This window comes from Canis lupus, chromosome X, assembly GCF_003254725.2.
Source record: "Canis lupus dingo isolate Sandy chromosome X, ASM325472v2, whole genome shotgun sequence".
NCBI classification, from domain to species: domain Eukaryota; kingdom Metazoa; phylum Chordata; class Mammalia; order Carnivora; family Canidae; genus Canis; species Canis lupus.
Genome location: NC_064281.1, coordinates 84751892 through 84765375, shown reverse-complemented (window position 1 = coordinate 84765375; position 13484 = coordinate 84751892). Strand labels below are relative to the sequence as shown.

The 13484-nt window shown below is 42.9% G+C and overlaps 1 protein-coding gene across 12 annotated transcripts in view; it reads left to right on the top strand.

Annotated features, from left to right (window-relative positions):
• DCX (doublecortin) overlaps positions 1-13484 on the top strand; it is a 140280-nt gene that overhangs the window by 111892 nt on the left and 14904 nt on the right. For 4 of the 12 annotated variants that reach the window (XM_049107507.1, XM_049107506.1, XM_049107509.1 and 1 more), the window contains 2 exons: positions 8721-8815; positions 10626-10844. The exons of 2 other annotated variants lie outside the window; for them this stretch is intronic. In XM_049107507.1, coding sequence (XP_048963464.1) covers positions 8721-8815; positions 10626-10829 — 299 coding nt within the window. In that variant the 3' untranslated portion in view covers positions 10830-10844. Of the gene's footprint in view, positions 1-1626; positions 2810-8720; positions 8819-10625; positions 10845-13484 lie in introns of those variants that run through there. 6 more of the 12 variants (XM_025431403.3, XM_025431401.3, XM_025431402.3 and 3 more) reach the window with 4 other exon arrangements.

The following is a 13484-nucleotide window of genomic DNA, read 5'->3' as shown; positions in this document are numbered from 1 at the left end:
TAGGAAATTGTGGAAGCAAACAATATAATTGGGGTCACTGAATACCCTGCAGGGCATGGGATGTGGTGGTGGTGACCCATCTCCCTGTAATAGTCGTCCTGTCAACCTGCTGTAGTCTGGGACTTGTGTTTAAATACGATTAAATCTCTATCTCTAGAATTTTGGTGCAATACATAGTAGTTCTAGGTGATATGGGGAAAAGGAAAAAATGAATTCCCTGTCACTCAGAATTGGGGAACCAGCATGCATATATATTTAATAAATTACTTACAAATACATATATAGTTCTGATTATGTGCCAAGTAACTGTTCTTATCACTTTATATGTATAAACCAATTTAATCTTTACAACAACCTTGTGAGATAGGCACAATTACCCCTATTTTGCAGATGAAAAAACTGGAGCATATGAAAGTTGAGTGATCTGCCCAAGACCACACAGCTAATCAGTGGCAGAGCTGTGGTTTGAACCCAGGCAATCTGTCTCCATAGTCCACAATTTAACCATTGCACCATGGTGCTCAATAGAAATGAACAGTAATGGTTTGTTTAAGTGCCCAGTGAATGGGAGAGGTAGGCAGTAAGTGCTAAGGGAAGCCTTCTTGGAAAAACTGAGGCTTGCAGGAGGGTTATATTTCAATCAATATGGAAATGGATTATTTCTTGCAGGGGCAAAAAGCATCAACAAAAGAGCAGGGGTGGTGATGAATGTAACATATGAGGGTACAGGGAGGTGGCTGTTAAGTCTACATTTCCAGCCCAACCTTCATCCGGATATTAATCCCATGAATGCCTATCAGACAGTCCTACTTAAATGTACCAAATACAATGTACCTAAAAACCAAAAACATTTCCTCCTCGTGCTCCCTGTCTGACGATAGGATCAATTCTATTCTATTCCCCAGGTCAAGCCTGTCTTTGAGTTATCTTTGATTCTTCCTATGCTTTAATCCTTCAAGTCCACTATATGCTGCTGTTGTTTGAAACATCTCCACATTACTCACATAAGAGTCCCTTCCTTTCCCTTATCACCTGATGCCAGGATTACTCCATAGACTCCGAAGTAGCATCTCTGTTTCAAATCTCGGCCTCACTATGCATCTGGTGTGGTGCCACCATATTTCTCATCCTAAAACACATTTCCATTGTTTCCCCCTCCCAACAACCCCCCCACCTCACTGCTGCAGAACCTTCAGTGGCTTCACATTGCATTCAGGAACCACCTCCATCTTAATGGCTGAGAGAGTAAAAAGAGAAGTGCAGAGGGCCATGTGCAAGGGCTATGTTTTCAGAAGCACAGCAATAAAATGCAGAAATCAAAAGCAAGGGGCTTCACTCCAGAAAACTTCAGTCCTCTAATGCCTGTCATGGTAGCCAAAGAAAGTCCTCAACCCAGAGATTGAAAAATCATCCCTTTTAAAAGGGGTTTCCTAACTCAGTGCCTATATATTGCATAGCTCCTTCTATCCCTTCATTTCTAGTAGTGGGGATATTAAGAGAAAAAGATATTGTTACAAAGCCCTTTCTATGTACTAAGGCACTTAGCTAAGGATTTTATGGATAGTCTGTCATGTAATCCTCAAAACAACAACTGAGACATGTATTCTGTCCCTTTAAATGTTACAGATGGTCCAATGGAAACCTACAGAAGCTAGGGGACACCCAAGACCACACATCCAGGCTAAGCCACGATTTAGAACCTTGACTGGTTCCAAAACATGTTTAAAATCAGTGCAGTTTTTTCTAGTTTCTACCCCATGAAACCAGGAGTGAGCATTGACAACAGGCTCCCTCCACCAGAAACATGTTCTCAGTAAAACCACCTTCAACAGGAAATAAATATTGTCAGCATTATCAAGTTGCAGTAAATAATCCTGGCACTTCCAGCAGCCTTCTTACAGATGTTCTCTTCTTGCGGGACATTGATCTGTGTCAAAATATTGCAGGAACGCGTGTACATATTTGTTTTGCAAATTCTTATATCTCTCCTTATTTAGTAGAAGATTCAAAGCTGCATGCTGCCCCAAGAGTCTGATGGAAATAGATTTAAAATCCCCATTCCAAGTCCTGAAGCAACAGTATCTCACAACCTGTGATTAAATTTGGCCTGGGAACCAGCCCTAGGATCAGAGCAGTGAAGAACTATTCTGTGCCCTCAGTTCTGGCTTCCCTAACGGATGGGTCTGGGGAGAGGAACACAAGCTTTTCCACCAAGCAGAAACAATTAGTCAAACCAGTCCAGACACCCATCCCAGGGGTTCTATGGAATGAATGTGTGAAAACCACAGGCTCCATCTCTTGGCCATGTTCTGAAGTAAGTTGAAACCACCTTGATTCTACTTGGATGGCCTTCCAGAAAAACTCCCTGTATATATAGGGAGAAAATGGTATGTTTGAATCGGAATGAAGGAACACTTTGAGCATCTCAATATGAGAAAAAATAAAGAAGTGGCTGAATTATGTATTGAGATCTCCCTCTGCAAGGCATTAGGGAATTAAAGAAGACAAGACAGAGAACCAATCAGAGAACAAGGTCATGGTGAGAGGCATATGATATACAAATCCAGGAGGTCACCATCCATTGAGGAGAAGCAATTTATACCCTTTAAGCAAGTCCTAGTCTCTCTGAACCTCTATATTCTTGTGATTAAAAGGAAGCCACTAATTTCTGGCCATCATTTGTTGGGCTTATCAGGAGAATCATGTGGATTCATATATGGTAAATGGTTTGAAAACAATTACAGAACTACAACTGCAATTATTAAGACGGCTCTCAAATTATTGTCATGGCCTTTTTTTAGACTGGGGTTATTTTTAGCAACCAATATTTTGAAATAGACATCCAACCAAAGCCAACAGGCTTGATTTTGAGTTGAGCTCCCGTGTTGGGACTAGAGTGAGAGGAAAAGTCAGAGCTAAGTGACTGAGCATTATCAATTTGGTCTCTTGGCAAAGGTTAGGTACAAAGCAGATGCCAAGCTCCCCCGCTTTCCTTTCTGTGCCATTCTGGCCATCCAAACTTGAACCCATAAAGTATAATGACTTGTCTAACTCACTGCCCAGCCAGTTCTATAATTGCCACACCTGGGGCTACTTACATCCACCTTACACAAGCTGTATCCCAATTTCCAGGGAATCCATAGTCTAGGAGCTCAGCATCAACTCTGCTTGGCTGGTGACCATATTTTGTCCTTGGCTGCCCATGCCAGAAATTGGACTGTCTCCTTGTCCTTTGGGCACTGACTCAACCCATCTTGTTCCTCATTCATGGGAACTCATCTTCCCCCCCTACACTTAAATCGCTGTAAATAGGTAAGTCAGCCTAGTTACCTTGCCAGCCATCTTTTGTTTGGGTTTGTCCTGCTCTGTTCTGACAGAGCCAAGGATTTGAAGACAAGAACTGGGGCAAGGGCAGGCATAATGATTCAGAGAAGCGAGTGAGACAAGCTGTATGCCTGAGCCAAGCTTGGCCATTGTGCTGCCTAGCTGAGGGGCAGCAGTTGTTTGGAGTAACAGACCTAACACAGATACCATCATCCCAGAGAGCTCAGTGGTGTGATGGAAGTTACATGCCATGCTGGCTGCTCTGGCTCTTACTGTTTCATGACATTGTCTATGATACCCAGTCTGTTTGATGAATAAAAGAAGGTTTTTGCTAAATACTTTCTAATCTAAGATAGATAAGTGGAATAAAAACCCAGTAGATGGGCAGAAGCTCTGGTGTCTACTTCTACCTTGTCCTATTCCTCTCTCCTTTCTCCACAACTTTTCTCCCCCCTTTCTTCCTCCAGCAGAAAGTTGTCATAGGAGGGAAACTGAGTGGGGAAAAGTTAGAGAGGAAAACAAACCATGAAACTCTGGGAAACAAACAAAGGGTGGCAGAAGGGGAGGAGGGTAAGGGGATGGGATAACTGGGTGACAGGCACTAAGGAGGGCACATGATGGGATGAGAACTGGGTATTATACTATATGTTGGCAAATTGAATTTAAATAAAATATTTTTAAAAAGAAAGCTGTCATACAAAGGAGTCCCAGAAGCAATTCACCTATAAAAGCAAGAGGGATATAGCAAAAACTGAAAACAAACCGAAATACACATAGACTTTGGAATCAGAAAGATGTGTGTTCAAATCCTGACTTTTGCATCCCTAACTAAAGTGAGCCTCTCTTTCCTCATTGGAAATGAGAATACAACTAAAAGAAGCTGTGATGATGATGATGATGATGATGATTATTATTATTATTATTATTATTATTATTTTGCAGGGGTAGAGGAGAGTACATACAGAGAGTGCCTGGCCTATCAGACACCAAATAAGCAATAATTATTATCTTGGTTTTTATTGATAAGATTGATAAGAAGGCCTAGGAGACTGAGAAGGCCCAGATGCACCTTGTTGTAGAGGGAAAACACTGCCCTGTACAATGAGAAGAAAGGAAGGAAAGGATTTGGACTCTGAGGAAATAAAAGGTGGCCATGGTGAGACAGGGCTATGGTTCTGAGCAGGGGAAGGAGAAAGACAGACAAATCAAAGGGGGCAAAGTCTCCCCTCATGCATCCTCAAATAGCCGCTGTGAACTAGAAGTTCAGAGACGAGCTGAGGACATTTTGTAAAGTAAAATAAAGGATAATGAGGGATGTCACAAGTGGTCTTACTTCCGGCCGCTCTCACAATGAACTATCATGGCTGTCCATGTGGATGGGCCAATGTGAGACTGTGCATGGTTCATCAGACCCTATTAGCATTTTTTTCCTGCTTCTTCTCTTACTTGACATTTATAGGAATTAGCTTCAGAGTCTATATCAAATGGCACCCTGGCAGGTAGTTTTTCCCACAGAATCCATAGAAGAAATGCACATGTGAATGTATTTTTATCTAGTCTAAAAACGTAGGGGCTCCTTCAGCTTGAGAGAACTTGACATCTGCTTGTGCGTGTTATGTTCTCTCATGTCTCTCTATATCCACCTTTGGGTTTTATTCCATCAGGAAGTCTGGGGAAGTGTTTGCATTTCCCAAAAATGCAGTGGGTGGCAGTTAAGGTATTAAAAAATAAATTTTCGGGGCAGCCTGGGGTGGCTCAGCAGTTTAGCACTGCCTTCAGCCCAGGGCCTGATCCTGGAGACCCGGGATCGAGTCCCACATCAGGCTCCCTGCATGGAGCCTGCTTCTCCCTCTGCCTGTGTCTCTGTGCCTCTCTCTCTCTCTCTCTCTCTCTCTCTGTGTGTGTGTGTGTCTGTCATGAATGGATAAATAAAATCTTTAAAAAATAAAAAAAATGAATTTTCAAAACGCTTGGTGAATGTGGATGACAAATAGTCTTTCATTATAGGTAGCTTAAGATTGACTAGCCGGGGAGGGGCAGAAATCAACATAGACAAACACACAGAGACTAGAGAGAGAGGTATTCACAAAATATGTGTTTATGTATTACCCCTAAAGTTTTGGAGTGAGAGACTTTCTGAGGATATTAAGAAAAGCACTGGGAGTTGCACAAGAACCTGTATGTGCAGGTCTATGGCCAATAAATAGGTGGAAACTGCCTCACCTGCAGACATGCTTGTGATCAGTTTTCTCAATTTTGCCAAGACCAGTGGGCCCATCCTCAGCTAGGTAAGAGTGTAGGTGAAAAAGACAGTTGGGAATATAGTAACTACCGCTGTGTAGCATGGCTGACAAATGCTGGGGAATGACAATCCATTGTTGCCAAAGGATGCCTTGATGCCTCAGAACCAAATAATCCATTGTTGCCAAAGGAGGCATTGATCCCGTGGAACAAAATTTCAGAGCTCACCTGAGGAAGTGCCCAGTGCCATGGCCAAGCCTAGCCCCCACAGTCTCCATGCTGGTTGGCACAGATCACACTTTTCTTGGGGTGGCTTACTAGTGCATGCACATAGCACTCTAAGCTTATCTGTCCTCTAGGTCTCTTCTGTTTTGTCCCTTCTCTCCCTCTCCATTGCTTTAAGTCATCATCACCTCTCACCTGGACTAGTGCATGGTCCTCTTTTTTTTAAAAAAAATTATTTTAAATAAGAATTTATACAGAGTAAGGGGAGAGGCCAAGGGAGAGAGAGAATCCCAACTTGGGACTCGATCTCATGACCCTGACATCACAACCTGAGCCAAAATCAAGAGTAGGATGCTTAAGCAACCGAGCCACCCAAGTGCCCCTGGACTAGCACGTTGTCTTCTAACCAATCTCTTTGCTCCTACCCTCACTCTAACCTACCCCATCCCCGTTTTATCCCAGCAATTGGAGTAATAGTTTTAAAATGCAATAGTGATAGTATCACTCTCAGATTTCTTTCACGAATGAAACCCAAGTAAAAGGCCCCACAAAAGGGGGCACCTGGGTGGCTCAGTAGGTTAAGAGTCTTCCCTCAGCTCAGGTCATGATCCTGGGGTCCTGAGATCGAACCCCATGTCGAGCTCCCTGCTCAGCTGGGAGCCTGCTTTTCCCTCTGCCTCCTTCCCCCTGCCCATCCTCTGTCTTTCTCTCTCTCAAATATTTTTTTAAAAAGGCCCCACAAAAGGCCCCCACAGTCTGCCCTTTACGCCATTCCCAATCTCATCTCTTAGAATTCACTGCTGGCACCTGTACTTGAGCCATTTTGAGCTCTTTGCACTTTATAAACGTACTGTATTCTTTTACACCTCTGTGTCCTTGCCCCTACTGGTACAATCCTAGAGTCTAGAATACCCTTTCTGTCCTCTGCCTAACCAGTTCTAATTCTTCTTTTTGTAATGGCTTTTTTGAGCTACAATTCACATTAGGTTGTACTCCTTCAGAATGTGCAGTTCAATGGATTTTAGTTTAGCCACCTAGCTGTGCAATGGTCACCACTATTGCCAGAATATCTTTATCCCCCCTAAAATAAACTCTGTCCCTATTATCACACACGTTTGTTTCTCCCCAACTACCCACTTCAACCCTGGCCAGCCCCTGGCAACCGTTAATCTACTTCCTGTCTCCATTGATTTGTCTCCAATTATTCCAGAGTCATCCTTCAAGATTTTTTGTTCAGGTGTTGCCTCCTCCTATGTACCTTCCAGTCTCCTGATTTCAAAACCTCTCCTTTGCGCTCCAACAATTACCTATGCATGGCTCTGCCATAGTACTTAGCCCACTGTATTCTTGCCCGGCTCACCACAGGAAGTAGTTTACTCATCTCTGGAATCCCAATGTGGCCTAGTTTAGAGAAAGCTCCCTGTAACTACTGGCTAAATGAATGAAAGAGTTCCAGGAAGCCCTGACAGGGAGAAAGGTGTCTCAGTAAGTATGTGGGAGATGCATTCACTAATACACAGCTCAAGCCAGATAAGTGAATACCTATGTGCCCATATTTTAGCTTGCTTGCACTTGGATAAACTCAGTAACCACCCCACTGGTGTCTCTTCCATCTCTATAGTTGGTAACACAGGTTCCAAAACTTAGGGAAACATTATCCTAGGTGGAAGAGAGGACATTAGATTCTCAGAAAATATTCATGATACAACAATTTTAGCTTTCCCTTCCTTCTTGTTTCTCTCCTTCCTCCCTCTCTCACTCTCTGCCCCATGTACCTTTGGGATATTTTTAAAAAGATCTCTTTATTTATAAACCATATTTCAGAGTATCTCTGATTAGCAGTGTTGGTCCTTGGATTTTTAAAAAAAAATTAACTGTAGCAGGAGATGTCTAAACATGAATCCACTCGAGAGCTGTTTAATTGTTCCATTTCCATGCACCACATTTTTTTACATGATTGGATCTTTAAAAAGCTCATTAGCAAAAGGAATATAAAACCATTTACAAACACAATGGAATATCAAGACATTGCATACTAAACCATCTCCTTTTCAGCATTTTGTTGGCCTAGAGAGAAATGAGGGTGCACCCTGCCTCTGACCACCACTGTCTGCCTTCCTCTGTCATTGTGCGTTTCTCCTGGTTTCATACTTTGGCTTTCTTTTCTTCTCCTGACCTCTTACCCTGTCTTCCTCATCTCCCTTCTCCACTCCTGATCTCTTTCTCTCCCTTGTTACTGATTTCCACTTCTGCCCCTCTCCCTCTACAAGCCTTTATGTCTCACACTATTTCTCTTCCACTTTCTTTTCTATTCTCCTTCCTGGGTAGTTTCCTTTCTTTTTTTCTTTCCTTCAGCTCTTTTCAGCCAGGATGAGGCAAGGAAGAGAGAGTAAAGTGTGTGTGTGGGAGGTGAGCAGGAAAATAGAGAGTGGGGAGAGATTGGCTATCCTGTACCTGCCACGGCATTTACCACCAGAGGGGATGCGCCCCTCGTCCCAATCACCCAGATTTCTTCCACTCTAAAGGGAAGGCACAGAACCTCTTTTTGCCTCACTTTTTTTTTTCTGCCTTGTAACATCGAAACAAAATCATATGTTCCCACACTACCTCCCAGAGATGGTGTTAGGGTCAAACTTGGGAATGAATATGAGAAAGGTTTGAAAAGAACCAGAGCCTGTAATTGGAAGCACTCAGGGGAAAGGGTGGGAGGATTACGGCCCTGCACTGCTCCAGGATCTAATTAACTGAGGATTGCTGTTCTGGCCCTTTCTGAGGAATGTGTTTCTTCTCACCTTTGTTCCGCTCATCAAATCACTTGGTTGTCTGTGTACCTTGCTTGAATGTTCTTAGTGTCTTCGGAGGGGAAGGATAACTGGTTCCTTTGTATGCTGTTGATTCTTACCCCTTCCTTTTCTCTTGCCTCGGGCTAGCAAACGGGACCTCCAGCAGCCAGCTCTCTACCCCCAAGTCTAAACAGTCACCCATCTCCACGCCCACCAGTCCTGGCAGCCTCCGGAAGCACAAGGTATTATGTCTCTTATACCTTACTAAACCCCTTTGCACTCGGACTTCTCTGAATGACTGGGTGAAGGTTTGCTCTGCCATCTACTCCAGCAATGCATTAAGGCCAGAATTTCCCTTCATCTGGTCCTTGAGCTTGAAGCCCTGGGAATCCCAGCAGGTGCCAAGCTTCTAGTCACTTTCATTTTGTTCCTTTGACCAACGTCCCCCCAGCCTAACCCCCTGCAATTCCCAGTTACACTTAACCAAAAGGAAGAGGTAACAAAGGTCCTAAATACCTGAGTTACTGGTGTCACCAAATGATGGCTCAGAGGATGAGCTGGAAAGCACTCAGCACAGCAAAGAGGGCATTGAGCACAGCTTATGTCCCCAGGCACCAGTCGGAAGAAGTGACAAAGATAGCAGTCAAAGAAAGTTTGCACTGAGTGACTCCCTTTGGATTTGCTGGATATCAAAACATGAACACACCCTAGTTTCACTATGTATTCATCACTACCAGGCAGTTTCTGGTACATTGTAGGAGGAGAGGACACATATACACCACATCAACCCTGCCTGGGAACCATTTACACCACTAAGTAATTCCAAATAAATATACCTCAAAAATAATACAAGTTTGTAAACTCTCTAGCCCCACTTTCCAAACAGATTCCCACCCAGAAATCTCTTCTGTATAGAAAATCTGGAGCAGTTACTGCCTTGGACCTCACCTCTGAGGCAATGTGAACATGGTTTCTGCTTCGATGGCCACACTCTGGAGCAGATTCCTCTAGAATTCTTTTGTCTTCTCCCTGCTCACAAGACCTGGTGTGAGATGGAAATAGGCAAAAGGCCACAAATGTGGCCAGCTCCATCACTGGACCATAGATGGTCAGAGCTGAAAGATTTTAGATGGAGATAAATTACTTTCATTTGATTGTCTCGATAATCTTGGGAGGTCAACAATTTGCAGGAGAGGAAATGAAGACCCAGAAAGCTTAAGTTAATAGGGTGACATAGCTAGGTGGTGGCAGACATAGAACTAGCACCTGAGTGACTGCCAGCAGTATGCTGGAGCCAGTTCATGCTAGCTCACAAGTGTTAATTGTGTACATCGCTTCTGAGCTCTATGCTCAGCAATTACAGTTTGGTAACAAGAACTCCATCGTGGTGGGAATATTTGCACCACAGAAATCAGTACACACTACAAATCAAGGCTGTGGTCTTCCCCCTCCCATGCCCCCCACCACCGGAAAGTTAGTTTTTACGAATGTAACAGCACACCACTACCTGACATCCATTTTCATTTCTCTACATTAGGACTCTACTTTCTTGGTTAATTGACCATTACCTGTTCCATCATTCCTACTTCCTATTCTGTTCCTGTAATGACCCATTTAGTTTCCAGTGTTGACCCCGACCAGAACCTTCTAATTGTCCTGCTCAGCTATTTGGTTTCCCCAAATGAGGATCTGCTGAACCTTCTGTGCAGCCAGTGTTACGCAGAGGTTGTAGCATGGATGAAAACTACCCTTACCGTCAGCACTCGGTTACTCTTCTGAGCAGCAAAGCTCATTAATTATGGATGCTCCGGGATCCCTGGGTGGCGCAGCGGTTTGGCGCCTGCCTTTGGCCCAGGGCGCGATCCTGGAGACCCGGGATCGAGTCCCACGTCGGGCTCCCGGTGCATGGAGCCTGCTTCTCCCTCTGCCTGTGTCTCTGCCTCTCTCTCTCTCTCTGTAACTATCATAAATAAAAAAAAAAAAATTAAAAAAAAAATTATGGATGCTCCAAGATGGGGAGTAGCCTCCTTCTGTCGTTCCACTCTCCAACAGGAGCTCCTATGCTACATTGCTTCTTACTGTCTTTGCCCTATGCATTTCTGCCCTTATCATCCTTCTGAGGAGATTGACCTACCCCAGCATCTTCATCAAAAGCAATGGGGCAGCTTGGACATTTATTTGGCCTGCTCACTTGAGTCATTCAGCTTTTCACTTGACCTGTTCAGTTCATTTAGGCTGAGGACCCATCGTCCATAAGCCTGTTGAGGTGAGTGCTGGCTTTGTTAAACCATTTCTCCTGGTTGGGTTTGTGGGCTTTTTTGTGTGGGTGTTTTGTTTTGTTTTGACTCAATTCTATGAACTAATTTAACCATTGAAGGACTAGAACAAGCGATAGATGGTGGCACTGCCAGAGCCTCTCTGTGGGATTGTCAGTACATCCTTTTATTTTTAAAATGACTCTTTTTTATGACAGTGAGACAAACACACATGAAGTAACAAATCATATGATTCTCTAGAGCAAATATTTAAAGAATTTGGGTTTTGGTGAACTTCTTACTAACTTTTTAACTTCTTACTTTTATATCATTTCAAACTTACAGGAGAGTTGCAAGAATAATATAAAAAAGTTCTGTACACTCTTTACACAGATTCACCAGTTTATATTTTTGCTCCATTTATTCCTTGTGTTCTCTCACTCCACACCCCCCCCACACGCATGCACATGCACACACACGCACATGCACACACACACACACTTTACCATTTTTTTTTAACATTTGAGATGAAGTTGCACACATTATATCATTTTACCTCTGAATGCTTGTGTGTATTTCCTAACAATAAGGATATTTTCATTCCTAACAATAGCAGAGTGATCAAAATCAGGAAATTTGTACTGGTGAAACACTGTTATATACGCTACAGCTCATACTCACACTTCAGCAATTGCCGTCCAGATTCACACATCACCTGCAGTTGTTACGTTCCTATAGTCTTCTTTAAACTAGAACTTGAGTCTTTCTTTTTGAAGATGTATGGTAGAAATGGAGAATACAGGCCAGTTATTTGGTAGAATGTCCTTTGATTTAAGTGTGTCTGATGTTTCCTTGTGATTAAGTCCATATTATGCATTTGGGGCAGAATTGCCATAGAAGTAATATGTCTCTCTCAGTGCATCTGATCGGGAGGCAACAGCCTCATGCTTGACACTACCAAGATGCAGGGTGAACTGGTTTTTCCAAATAAGCTAAAAAAGTATCTTGTGACCTTGGCTCAGGCCCCCTGGGTCTCAGGCCTCAGCTTCTTGTTCCTCCTTCTACATAGCTACCTGAACCTTAGATAGCACCAGTAAGGTCCTTGGGCAGTGGGCCCAAGCAGTTCTCATCTGAACTTCCATCCAAGTGGACCTGAAAGGTGTGAGTCATGGTGGAAACAGGAAGCAGGTGTCTGAGGCCATGACTTTCCTCCTGCGCAATTGGAAACAAATTTGAAGTCCCAGCATCCCTTTGGTAACTCTTGATGGCTGTGGCAGGGCCCTAAGCTGTAATCAGCCTCTTGGCTTCCCCTCTTAAGCAGCTCATGGAGAATCCTCTTTAATGCAGCTGTGAGGGGGTTAGCCAAAGTCCGCATACTCGAGTGCTAACAATATGGACACAAAGTAAGTCCTTGGATAGTTAATGAGAACAACATTTTGCATTTCCATACTACTTGATCCTTTTGCACATTTTCCTATTTACCCTTGTGATAACACTGCCAAAGAGATAGGGCAGGTAGGTAGCGTTTCCATTTTCCAAATGAGAAAAAGGGGGTGCCAAGGTGAAAGACAACTCCAGTATGATTCAACACTTTGGAGAACATAGTACATTTAAGATGTTCAAAAAGCCCAGAAATATAGGAAAACACTTCTGTTTATTTAAAAATGTTTTCCAAAAAAAAAAATAATAATAAAAAATAAAAAAAAATAAAAAAAAAATAAAAAAAAAAAATGTTTTCCAGGTTGGTAATTGCACTCATTCCTTTAAATTTGGAGATATTTGGCTTGTAAAGTCTTCTAGAGATCAAAGGGAAGTATATTTGACGTATTATTTGAAAATATAACCAACATAATTTAAATACATATTTTCCTCTATGTTTTCAGACCCCTTTTCTGTGGTCCTGTAAGTGCTTGGAGAGATAGTTTGATGAGTAAAGTCGGGTACTGACCCTTAAATCATAGACACCACTCTAAGTGGATTTCGGTAGTGTGATCAAGAGCGGACAAAAGGACTCTAAGAGCACAAAGAGGGGTGGGAAAGGCCTCTAATGGGGTGAGGGTGGGAGATGGAGAAAGTTTTGCAGACTAGGTGATATTTAAGTGGGGCCTTGAAGCCTGGGTAGGCTTTTGATGGCTGGTGAAGAGAATGGGCATTCCAGCATTAAAAAACAAAAAAAGTCAGCAAGAATAAAGCCACGCCATCAGAAAAGTGCAGGGCACATTTGGGAAAAAGCAAACCCAAACTAGAAGCCAGGTTTCTCAAAACTCCTCTCTGACTTCCTTTGGACTATAAGCTCCTTGGACCAGAGACCAAGATTTTGTTTTCTCTAACGCAATAGTATCGCCAGCACAGCTGTATTTGTTACAAACATTTTGTTCTGTAGGGCTCCAAGGGACTAAGCAAATGAATTTCAGGTGCAAATTATTTGTATTGTTAAGCAATATGTGTGTTTCTGTATTTCTACATATCGATCAACAAAAACACAGAGTTGAGATAATTCCTTCTCCTGAACATTGTTCTACCCACACAAGAAAATATCTTTTGAATACGATGTAAGTGGATGGAGGACATAAGTACAGAAATTCATTACTAAGCCTAGTCCTATGGGTTCTCTCCATAGCCTGCCTCTCACCTCACCCATCCCAAGTCATAATGA